We start from the raw sequence: 19,677 nt of genomic DNA, 5'->3' as shown, positions 1-19,677 counted from the left end.
CCTCTTCTACTAGTTCTTCATCTCTCTTTTCTTCTTCTTCTTCTTCTTCTCTCTTTTCTTTGTTCAAGTTCAGTTGCTGTTTTGATTATTTAATGCTTGTTTTCTAACATGGCATCAGAGCAAGTTTAATCAACCTAGGGGTTGTTTTCTCTCTCTTGGCTTCCTAGTTTTTTTTCTTTTTCTTATGTAGGGTAGCCCCAACCTTCGCTGCAATAATTGTGAATGGCTATCCTTCTTCTTTGACTTTTGAAGCACCAAGTAGCTATGTATTAATACTACAAAAAGGCCCCAAGCTTTCTGGGGATATGTCTACCTATTTGATTCAACTGTGGCTGCTACTACCCTGTTTTTTTGTGCAAATCTAAAGTTCAATCTGCACTATATTGATGTCTTGGGATTCCTCTTGATTCTTGCGAAGATATGCCCATAATTCGGATTGCAAGACCTAAGTATTGTCTTCCATTGTTTGCGCTATAAGTTTTGCTGCAAGTCGTATACTAGTACCCCTGTTTCATTGAATTTCTTTGTTTTGAAAAATTCTGCTGCTACTGTCTTGCTTTACTACTACTTCTATTGTTTATTTTAGAATCAAGTTTAGCCTTCTTTTTATCTAATACTTCTACAAAGACCTAGAGGACTACTTTCCCTTCATATCGAGATCTGTTAGAGTTTCAAATCTAGCAGAAGTTTGCTGCTATGGTTCGAGATCTGTTGCTTGCACTTCTTCTGAGTGGATTGCTGCAGTGATTACTGCAATTTTGAGATTCCAAGCTGGTTCAGTAATTTTCTCCTGCCCTATTTGAGGGTTAGTGGTGGTCCAGAAATTTTTTTTTCCCCTGGTGAACAAGACTTTGTCCTGTGAGACGATTTACTGCTGCTTGATCAGCTTTATTGGTGAATAATACACTGCTCTGTGGCTGCTACTTTTCCTTATTGGGTTTCTTTTGTGCTCATACTTTAAGATGCTTGTCACTGGTCATCATTAATTGTCCACGTGTAATGCTACACGTGGGGGGAGAATGGTACCTTATTCTATATCTACTTAAGACGTGCTGATGGATATTATTTGTGAAGATCTTTGCCCTCAACTTATGCATTCTACAACAATATCATTACCTATCTTTACCTATATTGCCCTTTTACCTACCTACTTGATTTGTAGTAACTCATACTACCTTACCTACTTGGTCTGCAGTAACCTATACTGTCTTTTACCTTGCCTACTTGGTCCGCAATAACCCATATTGTCTTTTACCTTACCTACTTGATCCGCAGTAACCCATATTGTATTTTACCTACCCACTTGGTCCGTAGTAACCCATACTACCTTACCTACTTGGTCCGCAGTAACCCATATTGTCTTTTACCTTACCTACTTGGTCCGCAGTAACCCATACTGTCTTTTACCTTACCTACTTGGTTCGTAGTAACCTATACTATCTTTTACTTTACCTACTTGGTTCACAGTAACTCGTACTGTCCTTTACCTACCTACTTGGTCTATAGTATCCCATACTACCTTACCAACTTGGTCCACAATAATCAATATTGTCTTTTACCTACCCATACTTTACCTGTTACTTGCCTTCTTGTAAAGCATTTATATGGACATTGGAGTTGCAATTTTGAAGATTTAGCGTGGATATTTCTCCCTACTACCGGCATTACGTGGATAATGTTTTTTGCCTACCTACTACTTGCGTTCTTGTGAAGCATTTATATGGACTTTGGAGTTACAATTTTGAAGATCTAGTGTGGATATTTCTCCCTACTACCGGCATTTTATGGATAGTGTCTTTGATCTTGCTATACTTATGGACTTCAACATCGTCGATTGTTCTCAATATTGGATGGTTCTATTGACATGAAGAATTAAAGTTTTTTTTTAAGTTGGTGTTGATTATCTCTTGGGTGAAGTTTTCTCAGTGTTTATCGACATCTGCCATTGCTACACGATTCAAGATTGGTGCTACTTTTCAAGTTTATTCTTATTGTGCAAGCTGAAGTTTTCTTTGTGTACACTCCAGCTTGAGGGGGAGTGTTGAAGTATATACACTTGGGCTATTTACTATTCATGACACTATTTACGTGAATAGTAAAATCTGTGTTACTGTTCACGTGAACAATATATGCTAGTGATGCTACCCTACTTTCTATTTATGATGTAGGAGTCTTGCTACATAAGTTTGGGAGTTTTTAGAAAGCATAGTTTCTATTTTGGTGTTAGTTTCTATTTTCGGAACTTTCTATTTTAGGAGCTAGGAAGTTACTAAAGCTGTAATTTTTGTTTCCTTTTTCTAGAGGACAATTAGTTGTCTCTCAATTTGTATTAGATTCATTAGAAACTATAAATAAAAGGGCTCTGTGATTCTAGACTTTTAAGCAAGAATCACAAGCCTCTTCTACTAGTTCTTCATCTCTCTATTCTCTCTTTTCTTTGTTCAAGTTCAGTTGCTGTTTTGATTATTTAATGCTTGTTTTCTAACAAAGGTAAATTAAAAATATAAATGAAATTAAACAATACCAATCAACCACAAGACAAGTATTTTATAGTGGTTCGACTTTGCAAGTCTACGTCCACTCCTCTCTTGGCCTCAAAAGAGTATTCCACTAGTGATTCTCTTTCAAAACAATGGGTAAAGATCAAAACCTTTCAATCTTTGTTACGGGGCAAGGGCACCCTTTACAATCTTTGTTTATCTTAGGGTAAGAGCACCCTCTTCAATCTTTGTTCATGGGCAAGAGCACCCAAACAATCTTTGTCCACGGGTAAGAGCACCCAAACAATCTTTGTTCACAAACATGAATACCCAAAATCAATTCTAATCTACCTAGACTAGAATTGAACAAATACAAGAGAAAGATGTTACCTAACAAGAGGTGTGACATTTTACCTCTTGTGTGAGTGTGATGCAATGAGAGTGTACGCTTAAATGGAAATGAGTGTACCACCAAAGCCTTCAATCACCTCAAGCTTGGCTTCCACAAGCTTGCTTAACACCTTGGTATGTTAAGGTTAAGTGAGGATGAGAGGCAAAATCCAATTGATTTCTTGTAATTTTAGAGCTTAAAAGTACTTGAAGAGTAGTTGATCAATTGGCAAGGTTCTTCGTCTCAAATGGGGTGAATTGGGCTTATATAGGTGGCCTTTGAGTGCCTTAGCCCAACCCCCAACGGATAGAAAACGGATAGATTTTTAGTCCAGATGGACGTCCATCTGAATTAGATGGAGCTCTGTTTGGAAAGTATCTGTTGAAAAAGTAGCCGTTAAGGCATACTTTAAACCAGACGGACGTCCATCTGAATCAACGGAGCTCCATCTGGAAAGTATTTGTTAAAAAAGTAGCCGTTAAGGCATACTTTAAACTAGACGGACGTCCGGACAGACGACCGTTTGGATCGGACGGACGTCCGTTTGGATCGGACGGACGCCCGTTTGTAGCATAAAGTGCAAATTAATGTGCATTCAAGGACTTGATTGGATTTTTGGTATTTCTAGCCAACCTTAAGCCTCATACACTTTCCTAACATGTCCCAGGTCAGTCTAATGACATGATATGTGTATACTTGAGTGCAATTACATATGTGTGTATATGAAGTGACTTAAGTCCTAATTTGCTAAGTCTTCTTACTTGAGTTTGAGTTGATGATCATTGACGTTCTTGAGTCTTCTTGTACTCCATTTTTCATGCTCATCTTGACTTAGACTTCATGTCCATCTTGGCATGGTCTTGGCTTTGACTTTAGACATTGACTTTGGACATCTGGTGAGTTTGGTCCACTTGCTTTCATAATAACTGGACAATCACAACTTGATATGGACATTAGTAAGTTCGTGCTTGTTATCATCAAAACTAATGGAGGCTGATGTGGCAATGCTGACATGGCATTTCCCAACAACCCTTATCTAATTTTTGTGCCAATTCCCCCTTCGTTCCTGCATCTTCCTTTTGTTTAGTTTTCCTTACTGTGAACATTAGAGCACCACAAGTAGCATTTGTAAGCCCCCACTCATCTCCAACTGACTTGAAGTTCCATGTCGACTTTAAGGCCCTCCCTAAAACCTAATTCCGGTCCAATCCTTTAGCTAATAAGTTTATGAAACAATTTTTCCTTCAAAACTACCAGTTTCATTTCATTCTTCATTCATCTCCCCACCACAGGATCTGTGAGGGCTGTAAGTTAGACTAAATATCTAAGGCTATTCCTTGTAACATATTCACCTTCATTACAACTTGATTCTACTTCTACTTTGCCCACTACCCAAGATCTGTGAGGCCTGCTACTATGCTCATGATTTAAGGTATCCTTACTTTCAATTATTTTCCTAGCATGTTATTTTATGTTTGTTCAATTGTTACTTCGTTTCTTCTAACCCCTCTTGTTTAGGCATATTACGATCTGATTGTTCATGTGTGGTTTGATAAGTAATTGTTTTGTATCCAATACGAAGGAAACCTCCTAGAGTCCCTAATGGGAGGGAAGATTCCAGCCAAGAAAGGCTTCCTTCCTAACTGGGATCCCAAACAAGAAGAAAAACCTGTTTACAATCTCTGATAAACTTGCTCCTTTGCATCCCTGAATTAGCTCCTTTAGCTCTCCAGGAAAATTTGGAGGTTCCCATTTCCCATTGCACCTGGGTATGTCCTAGCTGTATACCTGTCTTCTAATCTGCTGGCTGATTTTATTCTGCCACACATGCCTATACTCTTTTTCACGATGAACTGCTGCCGACTACAGAATTTTTTCCTTTTATAGCTTGAACTTTCTGTGGGCCTTGAATTTTCCCATTATTATATTAATTGCCAATTTAGAATGGAAACCTCCAAAAATCCTTTTTCTGTGCAAATTTATAGACCTTAATGAATAAACCTGCATTCCCCTATCATTAGCACCGACAGCTCTTCTCACTTTCTTGCAATAGCCAACAGAGGCATTCCCACATTGTCTTTGATCAGTTCTCTGGTAGTTGCTAATGAGCTTGCTAAAGCTCCATTGCAATGTAATGCGATCATGTGTGGAGAAGGTCTAAACCGGGAACAAGCTGTAGGGATCCTACTGTTCTAGTCAATTTGAATATTCCGCTTCTTTGCTATATAACTAGACTGGGCATTTCTCTCACAAGCAATGGCTGTGGCTCCACATTTTTGAGACTTTACTCTTTCCACAATAGCTGCCACAATATGCTCTTTATTTCTATACTTGTTTCTGAATATTTTAAGGTTCCTTTCATTCGAAAGGTTTTAAATGGTTGCACATAATGCCAATTTTGCAATAACTCCAGTTACCTCACCTGCACCATGTTTTTATCTCACCCATGGAGCAGCTTCATTGCACCCAGGTCATTACGTCTCTCACTTGTAACTTGCAAGCCTTTCACACTTCGTGGACAGCTACAACAAGTTGGTGAGGCTGAAGTTATAGACGCCCTATGAATGATGAAGGTAGGTGAGGCACAAAGACTGGATGAGATTTCAATTTAAGTCTGGAAGAGCTTAGAAGTAAGACACTAAGCTATTTAATAAGCTTTCCAAAATGTGAGGTGATTGGAGAAGCACTTTTAGTGCAGACTTTAGAAGGGCCTTCTATGGTGCTTAACATGAAGATTTTATTTTGGGGAATAGAAACTGCGTTTGGTTTCTATTTTAGTTGTCCATTATATGACTGATTATAAAGCCTAGAAATTTCTATTTCTAGATAGTTTCTATATCCCACAAGATCCTATTATCACTAGTTACGAGGTTAAACACTTTCTACTTTCAGTTTAGGAAGTTCCTATTCCTTGTAAAGCTTTAGCCAATATATAAATCCGGTCCTTTCATTGCAGTAGAAGATTAGACTTTTAGAAAATTGACATTGCAGGCCATGTAGCCATTGCTTATGGAGACTATGGAGTAATCCATGTTCAACAGCTTAGATAGCTGTGGGTGGGAGCGAGGAAAAATTTTTGGTCGAAATCTAAAAGGCCGAAATTTTGGTCAAAACATGTGATTTTTTTTTTTGAAATTTAGACCCTAGGTTTTGGGCCTTATATGACGTCCATTTCATTTGATTTATTGCCTCTTACCTATTTAAAGCATAATAAGCACAATGAAACTAGTATTTTGCCCAAAAAAAAAAAAACCATTGAAAATTTATCATTCAAGTATACTAACAAATGACTAGTTCCGACAAGTACAAATTGACAAATTGTATTGCATACAAGCATAGAATCATTAGCATACATGAATTGTTTGGTAGAATGGTTACATATACAACAATTCAACAAAATAAAATGACCAACTAGATCAAGTGATGGTGTTTCACATATATTAAGTTGAAGCCTATATATCATATATACATAAATAAAAATACATAATTTTATAAAATAATTATTATAATTGGAAAATGAAAAAATGGTAGCAAATAATAACAAAATAAGTTTAACAGAACACAATCATAGATCATAGTCTTAGGCTAAACATATATTAATTTCAAGGAAATACAAGAACATTTAAGGCATGAACAACACAAAATAAAAAAAGGGGAAGTTTGGAATTGTTTGGTATGGCTTATGCTTCACATTCTATTGCTGCTGGAGTTTCCTTTGTAGCTGTTGTGGCTTAGGTGTTTGGAGGCAAAAGATGAGCAAAAAAGAGGTGCTTAAAGACAAAGGAGTCGTGGAAATTAGGTGCAAATGGGATAAAAATCAACAAAAACTGAGGAAAAACAAGTTGAAATGTTGAAATGGTCAAAATTTTGGTCGAGATGATTGAAATTTTGGTCGAAACCTCTTAAATGGTTGAAATCTCCGAAATTTCGGTCGAAATCTGTAACTTTTCCAAAATAAATCGAATTTCGTTTCGTTTTTGAAAAATGCAAACATTTAGACCGAAATTTTGACAATTTCGGTTGAATTTTCTTCCATGGGTGGGAGGTTCAGGGTTGAGATTTCTTCTTCTATTTTCTCTTATGCCTTTCCATGCATTCAAACCCTGCTTGTTCTGTGTTATTGAACCTGCTGCAACTACTGAGGACCATCAGAAGCTGTTGTTGCTTTTATCCCTCATCAGAACTGCTGCACAATTTGAGTGACCCTGCTGATGTGCATGGACCCTACTGTGCATTCTCTGCTGCAACTATTGACGCTTGATAACTTCAATCCTTCTCCAACAGTTGCTGAGGTTTTGAAGGACAGACCCACCCCATCAGCCACCACACTTGATCCCAAACCTGGCCCATTTGGTGGCTGGATTGTTTGACATCCATTACCTTTTATTTCTGGGCTCTACTATATCTGAACCTGGCTTTTGCTACTGAAGTTATTTGGAGCTTGAACAACATATTTGGGATTGTTATCCTTGAATTTACAGTCTTACACTAGCATCTCCAAAGTGGATCATGTTGGTTCAGTCATGCTAAGGCTATTGCATCAAATATACAAAAATTTAATAATCCATAAGAAACAGTTATCAAATTGAATAGCAGTTGTTAGTAGATGCATTGGAGGGAGCTAAGAGGGATCAATTATCAGCTTGTTTGTTCCTTGGAGTCTTGTACCCGGTTCAGAGATTGATCCACTCTGACATATTTTGATGGCACCCTGAATGGATTGTTTTCTAAGATCTTTCATGGAAGCAAAAGCTTGGGCTGCCCAATGGATGGATCTGTTTACCCTGTTAAGAGTATTACTTACATACCTTATTGTTCTCTTGTAAAGCACATTTAGATGTGGGGTTTTCAAGTTAGGGTTTTGGATGAGAGCTTGTACCATTGTTTTTGAGTGTTTTGAGAGATGTCATTCTTGATCTTCTTCCATTACATGGTGAAATCTTCTTCAGCTACACGCATGGATGCATTACATCACACTGGTGTGTGAACCACAATAAATCTTTGCATGCCTTGATCATTTTTTTCTTCTTTTCTCCTTTGTCATTTCTTTGAAATCTATTCGGACAAACTTCCTATGGTTTCATTCAACTGGCATTTTCCCACCAAAATCAACTTTGTAAATTCAATTGTTGGCAAGGGTTGTTTGAAGACTTATATTATGTTTCCCACATTATTAATGTTTGTGCTAATACTCTAAACATTTCACCAGATTACCCTGGATAACTCCTAGGACAATATATTACTTTGCAAGGTTTATTCAAATAACTACTAGCAGCTAGAAGAAACTAATTAAGTTCAGGAATTCCTTCCTTTACAAGGCCAACTAAACTGAAATGAGGATGCAAACAACCTAATATTGGCAGTGGTAAGGATGCTATATATATGTGCTGCCAATTATGTTATCAGTACTGATTAAGCTAATATGATACATAGGGCCCACATTTTATATTACTCCTTGCCTGACTGCGTCATGTTTGTTTCTTTAGTATTATGACTTTGCCTGTACTCTGATATTTGTTTGTATCGTTCTTTTCCTGGTGCAGTTGTTATCAGAATGTCTTGCTGCTAAACATCATAGAATTTTTGTTCTTTAACTGATCTTTTGACTACATCTTTCAGGTAATGACTGCACTGCCTATTGTTGATTTAGATCCACCTACCATTTCCATGACTTTTGGTGTCAACGACTCCCCATTGGCTGGCCGGGATGGATCTCATGTAAGAGAATTCACTTTAATGAAGTTCCACTTCCAGTTTGATGTTTGCTCTGATTTGGTTTACTGTCATGTGTTATGGTATGCTGAAGCATGTTTGCATGAAATAATTTATACCTGGCCATAGTCTACTTGACTTATTGACCTGCTCTGTTATTTATTTGATGAGTGAGAAAGTCTTACTTCAGGGATGTCGCGACTTGCAAATCCTACTTATGGATATGCTTTTTCCTCTCACTACCCATTCCCCTAGAAGTCCATGTTCAGTTCTAGGTAGGCTGGACGTGTCCCGAACTACTTGACTGATTTCTCAGTCTCAAGTCATTACAAACTCTCTCAGTTTACTGTGGGACTATTCCTGGTTTGTCAGAACGTGTCAACTTTGTGACTGTGATGCTGGTTGGAAGTGTTTTCAAATATTTCTCCTTCGCTGTTTCTTGTTGGGGGAATGATAGTCTTGGTTCATTTATATTATTCATGACTCATGAATTCAAGAGGTTATGATACTCGGTTTGGGATCTGTTTGGGGTGTGATTTCTATTTTACAGCGCGTGGTGTATCTAACTTAGGAAGTTTTATTTGACTTAGAATTTGGATTGGAATCAGTATTTAAGTTAATTGTATTTCTCCAGGACAGAATGAAGTGTTTGTGGTGATAAAACAGTCTACTCAGTATATTTTGACAGCTTGCAGTTGCTAATCTGTTTTCAGAAATAGAAAGGAATCATAAGTTGGAATGGAGATTCCCTATTTAGCCTTTAGCCTTTGGGCTTAATAGACTTGGGATTTCAATGGCAACAACTCAGATTTATCCCAACTAAGTTGGCCTGGATACATGGATCCTTATCCTGCAATAAGCTTTATTTGAGGTCATACTTGATAAGAGGCCTAAGTTATGGAGTCTGGATCCTCCATCCACATGGATTGGAAAATTATTCCTACCCACAGATCTGGCTGTGTGACACATGTTCAATTTAATGCACAATCCTCCTATTTTTAGTAATTAATTTACAACAGAATTAATCGTGCCTATTTACCTCAAAAAAATGTTAATCTAAAACAGAATCCAACATTGGTTTTCAATATGTTTAAAAATTCTCCAACTAATGCACCACAGTTTGCTACCTCTCTCTCTACTTATGTTCTTTTGCTTTTCCTTGCACATCTCTAGTTCTCATTTCGCCACTTCTTCAGTCTCCCTCACTTGCAGCAATTCTTACAAAATGTCATTTTTTACTGTTTGAACAAAAAACCCCTATAAAACTGCCTATGAAGGGATCAAACTATTTGGATAATTAGATCTTGATCTCTCAAAATTGGAATATTAATCGTTCTCTCATTTTCCATCATTCTTGTGATCAAATAAACCTTGAAATCTGAACTACTCCAATTCAACACTTCATTTAAGAAAGAGAGAGGGTTTGGATTTAAGATCTACCTTGGTGGATTATAAGAATGTTTTTTTAATTTTGTCGCCAATAACACATTTTTCTACCAGAAAAGCTAAGGAAAAAGATTATATTTGAATATTTTCGAGTGGTAGTAGATATATAGAAAGATAGAGAAGGAATGGATGTGAAGAGGAAAGAGAAGTGTAGATATAGGAAGACTCCCCTGTAGCATTTTGATAAAGTTAGAGGGGGGGGGCATAGAACAAATCCATGGAAACCCCCACCGAAATCCCATTTGGAAAAGCGCGAAACCAGAGGACCAAAAAAAGCCCCGCGACGAAACCCGAAATTCATCAAAACCGAACCCCAAAACCCGCCGACACTTGGTTCAACCCCGGCCAGCGGCACGAGGAAAAATCCCAAATTCGGGGAAACTGGGAAATTCCGTGGAAACCAGGAAATTTCGTGGAACGGGAAATCGTGGAAACTTGGGCTCCCGTAAATTTTGTAGCTTTCCCAAATCCAATTTTGTTTATTTAATGCCCCCACCACGACAAATACCCCCCCACGACTTCCTATCCAAAGTGCGATCCCTTAGGTTGGTATCTTAAGCATATTGATGACCGGACCTAAGACAAGTGTCGATTAACGACAACCATAGGCATAAAATGTCATGGGATGTCTATGTTCGTGGTTGGAGGAGAGGAGAAGCATAGTACACCCCCACGGGAGAATCCACCCGGCACCCCAACACTAAGTTGTATTTCCTTTATTGTCAACTATTTTGAAGTTTGAAATTATATATTGAATGTTATGTCAAGTAGTAAGTTATAAGTACGGACAACACAGATGTTATGACATTGAATGACAATCTACATTGATTTTTAGCAAAATACAACAAACGATTATTATACCTAATTAGCTACGACCCACCCCAAAATACTCTAAACCCGCCGAAACTGTACGGAAAAGTCCCGGTCCCGAAATTTCCCAAGTTCCACCTAAGTCCCATTTTCACCCTGAAGCTTGAGTTTCCCTTGAATTTTTTACCACGGGGGGGGGGGGGGGGGAATAAGAATTAAAAAAAAAAAAAAAAAAAAAGAAAGAAAGAAAGCAAGTTTCAAACGGTTTGATTCTGTTTTAGATTAATTATCCAAACAGGGGGATTCTAATTTAGAATGGACACATGTCAAAAAACTGGATGTGTGGGTTGGAAAAAAAGAACGGTTTGATTATGTTTTAGATTAATTATCCAAACAGGGGGATTTTAATTTAGAATGGACACGTCAAAGAACTGGATGTGTGGGTTGGAAAAAAATTTCCAACCCATATGGGTGGACGATCCAGACTCAAGTTATGCATGTCGTTCCCCAGAACATATCCCAGATTAATTATAGGTTCACCCCTGTTTCTTTTATCTCATTTCAGTCTGAATCCGTCACGCAGTGTATGAGAGCATCTAAAGGCCTCCATTGAACATGGTCATCCAACTTCATATGATTATTTTGTAACTTATGTGTTCGTTACTGTTCATCTAAAAGATCAAACTGTTAGGGAAGGGCAGCATCCAAATATACAACAACTTTCCTTGACCAGACTCAAGTTATGCATGTCGTTCCCTAGAACTTCTCAGAGATTTGTGATAGGTCCACCCCTGCTTCTTGTATCTCATTTCGAATCAGTACCCGCTGTATTGGATCATCTAAAGGCCTCCATTGAACATGGACATCCAACATCATATAACTTTCTTGTAGCCAAGGTTCTAAATTTTGCGAAATTTCACCATCTTGGTACTGGGTAAAATGAAATTCCAGCCAAAATTGAAAAGTTTCAGATTTTGGTGACATTTCGGTAACTTGCCGAAATTAAAATTTCAGTAATTTTGGTTAAATTTCGAAAATTATGCTGAAATCTTGAAAATTCCGGTGAAATTTTGAAAATTCCAAGGGGTTTTTTCATACAGGGTATATGGCTATGGATAGGGATATGGTGGAACATATGGTGATTCATGTGCTGATTGTAATAGCATGTCTGAATATGGGCATGGAGATGGATCAGGTGCATCATTTTTGGACTCCATATTTGGACGTCCATTGGGACTATCACAACTAGTTATGGCGATGATGGATTATATGGATAACTTTGTTCGTACCATGTCATGGCATGCTTATGGTCAGTATTCAGAGTACTCCTCAATGACCTTGGGGATTGGTCCAACTTGACACATACTTGTATATTGAATTCTCTTTGCTGTATTTGTTGCATTTTAATGAAAATCTAAGTGTTGTCTTGCATAATATCCATATTTATGTTGGTTAAAATTCATGTTCTAGACTTTTGGTTTTGCCCCGCATACAGCCAGGAATGAGCTAATCAAGAACATCACTTTGGATTAGGTTTTAGGCAAAAATAGCATTTTTAATGTGTTTATTGGCCTCAAACTAGGCTGGACACTGAAAACCAGGCAAAATAAACCTAAAATACCCTTCGAAGTTAAGGGTCGAAATTTAAGAAAAGCAAAATTTCGAAATTTTGAACCTTGTTTGTAGCTTATGTGTTCACTATTGTGTTGTCTAAAAGATCAAATTGTTACGGAAGGAACAAATCCATATATACAAGAACTCTCCTTGACCATGCCAGGATCCATGGTTGCTCATAAGGCATTTCCTTCTTTGGTATCATGTTTGCTATAGTTTTATCTAAAAGCTCGAACAATTAGGGAAGTGTAGCATCAATATATACATTGACGTTGTGATTTGTAAGAGCTACTCTTGAATCATCTCTAGTATCGTCATTCTTACTTTATTCCAATGTTCTTAATCTTGTCTTATCTCAGTTTCTCGACAAGTTTGAGACAATTGAGATATCGAGATCTCACCTAAATTTTGGCATAACTTCAATTGAATGTATCGGTCAAGGTTGTCAAGGCGGCAAGGTGACCAAAGTGGTTGGGTCGAATTTTTTTCAATAAAACTACTTTTAAGTTGTAAATTTCTATTATTAGCTAAACAAACATTCAAGAATCACATTCATCTAAAATAAAAGCATTCAAGAATGATAATTATGAAAGATTATTAAAAAAAGAAGACAAACATAAGTTCATCTCATCAAGCATCATAACATATGACTGTAAATTATATCAAATTCTAAGTATGAAAATAAAAGTAGTAATTTTACATTTTTACTTACCTCTATGATAGTGTGATGCCAAATAAATGCCTTATCCATTAAATGATTCGTTGATTCCCAATTCTAAAATGACTGACTATTAAGTTCGTATATGGCTTTGTAGAATAAAATTTGATTTTAAAAAAAATAAGAAAAAATATTATCATGTACAAAATGTAGAAAATACTACCCTTTTGGCGTCTAGGTGGAATAAGACGCATAAGGCATCAAAGTGGTAGCAATTAGGTGAAAAAGAGGCAAAAAAACTGTATGTTAACAAAGAGGTTCAAAACAAGGAGGTTGAAAAACTGCCTTGTTGCCTAGGTGGACGATTTGACAACCATGGTTTCGGTGGGTTTTAGGTCTGATTTTTGGCGTATAACCTTAAAAGCCAATAAATATAATGACAATGTTATTTTTGACTAGAGCCTAACACAAAGTGATGTTCTTGATTTGCACATGCCTAGTTGTATGCGAACAAAGCTGGATCATGCATTTTCACATATGTAAATATGGATATCAAGAGAACATCCATAAAATGCAATAACAAGTATGGAGAAGTATTTAAATCTCAATTAGAATTTAGAAAATACCAAATTACAATTTACAACCCTTTGAATTTCTTAAATTTCACTAAAATCTGATTGAAATTGTTGAAACTCAGTCAACTGATTGAATTTTGTCCTGGATCATGTTTCATTTTGGACGTGTCATGACAGCCAAAATTTTGAGATTTTACGAAATTTTGTACCATGCTTCATTCTTCTTGGTTTTGCTGTCTCAAGATCCTCATCTTAGCTACAGTGGGTTTAGGTGTACATCATCTTAACCAGTTGTATGACTGTTTTTCCTATGAAATATTCTTTAAAGTTTACTGCCTCGACTGCACAATACTTTAGATGTAGCTCTCCACTTTATCCATCCTATTTTATTGAAGCATCATCGTTTATATCTCCTTTATTCATGGTGTGTATCGGTGTGCTTAGATACCAAACATGATCACTTGTGAAATCTCCCACTCATTAATATTCATCACTTCATTATCTCCTAATTTGACTATAATTATACACCATGTACCCATGGTGGGAGATCTCGTGAGATATCTTGCTTTTTCAAAGAAGCGAGACGAGATGGATATCGAGAGCAGAGAGTTGGGATATCTTGCTTGAGATCTTGCCATATCTCGCTATATCTCGCCTTGGATCCTGCCATATCTCGCTAGAATTCTCAAATTTTGCCTTTTTTTTGCGGATTTCAGTTGGATTTTCACTTGTTTTATGAACTTATGATTTACTGGCTTATATTGAAGTATAGAACATCTAATGGTTGTATAATATCACCATTTTTGTTCAATAAGACACCAAAGTGGATGATTGACTCATTCCATATTACAAATAATCGCAGGTTATTTGATGCATTTGATAACACTGATTCCTATTTCTCAATGATAATTTTATTATTCTATTCTTAAAAATTGAGATTGTAATACTCATATGGATGGAATTTTGATGACATTTAGGTTATTTGATGCATTTGATATACTTGCTTTTCATTTATATGCCTTAAAGATTCTACGTTACATGTTGTATAACCTTGCATTCCCTAATCCTACAACATTTTGGTTTCACACTATGGTTAGACTTAGAAATCATACTTAGGGTTGCTTTTTGACAAATCCAAGGCCACTAATGTATTCAAAAGGCTTTAAATAGGCTAAATACATAGTTTCAGCCCAATTAAGACCCTAAAACCCACTGAGATGGGCCACCGAGTTGACGCAAAAAAATCGCATATCTTGACCGAGATTTCATCGAGATGGTCGAGATCTTGGTTTTTCAAAGTGGTGAGATCTCACTCGAGAGCAATATCTTCTACCATGCATGTACGCTTTGCCTCCTGCTTTTCCATAATTTCGACTAGGGATAAACTCGAGTAGGCTAAAATTGGGTGTGAGGTCTACCTGATGGCTAGGGTAGGGTTGAAGTTACGGTTTGAATGTCAAGTTTAATCATGTTGATGATGGGAAAGTGACAATAAAGTTTGGGGTTTTGCAGGAGAGGTTGAATTCTGAATTTGAACTTCTAGCAAATTAGGGTTTGAATTTTGGGTAGGGAAACCATTGGTAATGGTAAAATGAGGGTAGTGTTGGAATGTAGGGTTGATGTGGTCTTTTTTCAATCACAATATTGGACGTAATTGATGGCTGGGATTGTGACTTGGTAATTGAGCCTTCCTAGGAATAATTGGTAATGTGGATCTATGATTTGGATGGATGGAAGGGGCTGCAAAGGGCACTCAATATGGGGATTTGTGAAGGTCGGCCGTGGCCCAAATATGACAGAATTAATGGTCGGATGGAAAATAATTGCATTTCTATTGGATTTGAAAGTTAGGGTTTATGGAAGGACTAGATGAAGAATTGGAGGCTGAGGATTTTAGTCATCTTATTTTCACCGAATGGAATGTTGGCAGCGGCTTGTTGGTGTACTCACTTGATAAAAAAACTGAAGCTCTTCTTGAAGGAGAGCTTCAGTCACTCTTGAAAGGAAAGGTCCAATCAATCCTCTGGCGCTATGCTACTGCAAGATTTAATTGGTTCTACACCAATCTGACTGAAGTTTAGATCTCACACAATCAGCCCTCAAAAAGGGGGAATAAGGCAGCAGCAGCCAGCTTGCACAAGCAGAATTATTTAAAATCTGGTTTGGTACTTTCCCTCAAGTCTTTTTATTTATATAAGTCCATAGGCCTAATTCTATTAAATTTTGGAGTTGTACCCTGGGTCTAAAAAATCACATCTCATATCAAAATCTTATGGTGGAAAAACGAACCTATAATTTAAAAGGAAAAACTACCATGTAACTAAGGGGGCCTCGCTTTTGCCAAGGGAATATTCCTATGACTAAAGCTGATTGGAACACTTAAATCAAACGGTTGATTCAAACTAGCAAAATTGGTTCATCTGAAACCATAAAAATAAACTTTATTGGAGCTACTTCCTTACATAACCTTAATTACTTATAGTGTAACCCAATAAAAATGGCGTTATACATATCAAATCCATGGTTTCAAAACCTCAGTTGTATATAACCCATCCATAGACCTACTCCTAAGAAAAGAAGGTCAATTTGTTGATGGATCTTTAGGCTCTCCTTTATATAACCTTATAATCCTTATGAAACAATTGATTAGGTCCTCAGGGTGGAAAGAATTTTATTTAGATACAATAATATCCACTTATGAATGTTAGTAAGTGTTCATTTCTTTTTCTTCTTAAAATATATGTTTACAATGATAAATCAAAAGCCACAACAAAATCTACGACTGAAGTCTCCTCAATCCTCTCCCGAGAACCATATCCTCTTTGTACACCTTCATAGCCTCTATGATCTCTCCTTTCATGTCCATTCATCTCAGTCCATATAATAATACTTTTTGTTTGGCTAAAGTTTTGCACTAATCCATCCACATGTTCCCAGAATTATAATTTATTAGTTTCATCCAATCTTATTTGGGGTAATTATATTGACAACCTCCTTCTCCAACGCAAGGTTTAATGGATAAATCCTATCACCTTGTCTACTACTATACTCAACTATTATTACCTTTATACTCCATATACAAATTTTAAACTAGCCAACACAGGGTTGCTCAATTGGTAAGACCAACGCCTCTTAGTGAAGAGGTTGTGGGTTTGACCCTTGCTAACGGCATATGTAATATCCCCATCCCCTATATATAAAAAAAGCCCTTGTGCCCCCCCCCCAAAAAAAAAAAAAAAAAAAAAAAAAAAAAAAATTAAGTGATCCATCAACAAATTGTAAGGTCAAACTCCCCGGGGGGGGGGGGACAATCTAGCATAATGTTGAAACTATAGGGTTCTGTAATACATGTAAAAAGGGTTTGCGTAGTGCTTTTACTTTTATTTTATTTTATTTTTTAACTTTTTGTCTTGGTTTTTGGTTGGGAGCGGGTATTGGTACCGCTGCCAACCTGATACGGTTGTCCTTTTCTCAGGCATGGGCTGTCAGCAAAACTCTGGAGATAGAGATATTGTGCCAAGTCTCAGCAAACAGATAGGTTCAGTGGTGCTTTGACACCTTATTAGTACACTTGCAATTTCGTTATAAATACACTGAAGGTGCACAATTGAGATCTTGATAAGAGTTTACACTGACCTATTTTATGGTTACTCAATTCACAAATGCACTAGTCTAATTATGTGTTATGATTCATTGAAAATTAGTGCTCTGCACTACATTATTGTTCAACAAAAACTTGCAAAACAGTAGTGGTAGTATCCAATGACAATAAAAAAAATCCACTTCCCAGTCGACACCTTGCCCTTCCCAACTGAACCCACAAACTCCAATGCCGCTTGGGGGGGGGGGGGCGAGAAAAAATGGGGGAAAAGAGAAAAGAAGAAGAAAAAAAGTGGTTGTCCAAGCAGCAGTTACCTGGTGCAGTCAATAATCAATATATTGGGTGGGAGGGAGTAATGCAAGATTACTTAATCTTAATGATGCACTAATCTACCCTGACTTAAATTAGGCTGTACCTTATTCCACTGATAGCAGGGTAGATTTGTTTTATCCTTCATTATTTTTTTCACTAGTCACCCTTAGAGAAATCTTTTTATGCATGGTTAGTTAATGATTCCACATGTACAGTTAACTGGAGGGAGAATTGGTGATCGGTTAATGGCAGAGGCAGAGACAAATCTTGCAATAAATGTTCTTCCAGGCTTATCTGATTCGTTCGAAGTTCAAGGGAGAGGAGAACTTCAACTTGGTTCGTTCTTCATGGCTTTTATTCTTTCTTAACCTCTCAAACTTTGGATTGAGTTTGATGATGCCTTCACATAGTTGGATTCGTAAGATGATGTCACTGTTCCTTTACATTTAGTTGTCTTATGAATAAAGTTTTCCACAATTCAGGTATCTTAATTGAGAACATGAGGCGTGAGGGGTTTGAGCTTTCTGTTTCACCACCTAAAGTGATGTGAGTTTTCTAACCTTCTAATTGCTTTGTGTGTTCTTTCTTGTTTGTTCCCGTATATAAGCTTATTATTGTGCCGAAGTTGTGAATACAACTTGAATTTGTTTGTGCAATCATACATTGTTGACTCATCAAATGTATTGAGGAAAGTTAGAGAATCAGAATATGCTAAGAGGTTCATCTAGTTTTCTGTTTGTTGGCTCTAGACTTGGGTACACGACAGAATGAGGTCATATTCGTAGAATTCTAGTTTCAGGTTTTGTTTTCTGGTGCTAAGATTTAATTGGGATATAATTTGGTTTCCAGGATGAAGTGTTGGTCATGAATAGACCTCTTTTTTCAAGTCCTCCCATGCAACAAATTTATGTTGGTTCAACGAACAGTATGTAATATTGAATGTTTAAAAGAAAACAAGGAAATTTTCAAGAAATGTGCATTGCCTGCTCACTGCTAATTGTTATATGTTATTGGGGATGAAATAAATAAATTGATTGTATAAACCCTCATCAATAACACAATTTATGCATGCTTGCATAAATTATTTACTTCTTGAGTACTAATTTTCTTTGTTTTCTTCTTGTTTTTTGCCCCCATCATCAAGTGCTTATCAAATCTGGAATAATATGTTTTGTTCTTTGTAGCTTGTTTTTCTTGATAACCTGTGCAAATCTATTACATATATGTATATACTAGTAAAAGTGCCACGTGCAAATGCACGAGGTATTTATAAATCATCATGTATTGGCCATGGAAGTTGAATGGCATATGCATAAGTGAACCCGTTAACAACAGCTAAGGTTGGAATTTTTTGGTTTTTGGGAGAAACTCTTCGTGTTCCGTTGACTTTTAATTGTTTCTTTGAAAAATGAGAATGGGAGAAATTGAGAATTAAATTGATTCAAATAATTTCAAGAATTTTAATTGACCATTATAGATATCATTTATTATTAAAACAAATGTCTAATTGATTGAATACAGAGGGTTACTGGAGGGAAACTAAGTGTAGCCATGTCCCTTGAGTTCATACTTTTATAATAGTAGTATGATAATCGGATATGTTGACAATAAAATGGAACCTGGAACTACTTAGCTGATTTCACATAGTTTAAATAAATCATTGCTGATTTCTTGTATTTATTCTTTTTCGAAGCTTAAATTATTTGATCAACACTGGTACAGGTATAAAATTGAGAAGGGTCAAAAGCTTGAGCCATTGGAAGAAGTGACAATTGAGGTAAGTTTCAAAGTTTGGCAGATGATCTTTTTCCATTCTGTGTATGCTTTTGCTGTTTTCTTAATATATCAGATGTAATTCAGGTAAATGAAGAGCATGTAGGACTTGTTATGGAAGCTCTATCTCATAGACGTGCCGAGGTTATTGACATGGGTCCTGTTCCAGGGCATGTTGGCAGGACTAGAATGTCTTTGACTTGTCCTTCAAGGTTGGTCATGTGGTGCTCTGTGTGTTGTGCGTGTGTTTTGATTCTGATGTTTCTTGCAGAGTTATTTCTTGTTCATTTTTTTTTTGGGTGGAA

The 19,677-nt window shown here is 36.8% G+C and overlaps 1 protein-coding gene across 1 annotated transcript in view; it reads left to right on the top strand.

Moving 5' to 3' along the window:
* EMB2785 (elongation factor family protein) overlaps positions 1–19,677 on the top strand; it is a 54,443-nt gene that overhangs the window by 21,368 nt on the left and 13,398 nt on the right. Inside the window, exons 8-12 of the mRNA XM_089137489.1 lie at positions 8,491–8,589; positions 17,815–17,935; positions 18,082–18,145; positions 19,322–19,376; positions 19,460–19,584. Of these exons, the coding sequence (XP_088993615.1) occupies positions 8,491–8,589; positions 17,815–17,935; positions 18,082–18,145; positions 19,322–19,376; positions 19,460–19,584 (464 nt within the window). The remainder of the gene's footprint in view (positions 1–8,490; positions 8,590–17,814; positions 17,936–18,081; positions 18,146–19,321; positions 19,377–19,459; positions 19,585–19,677) is intronic.

Source organism: Hakea prostrata, chromosome 10 (genome assembly GCF_041222555.1).
Source record: "Hakea prostrata isolate BN-2017 chromosome 10, UWA_Hpros_2, whole genome shotgun sequence".
In the NCBI taxonomy this organism is placed as follows: Eukaryota; Viridiplantae; Streptophyta; class Magnoliopsida; order Proteales; family Proteaceae; genus Hakea; species Hakea prostrata.
This window is presented reverse-complemented; position numbering and strand designations above follow the sequence as displayed.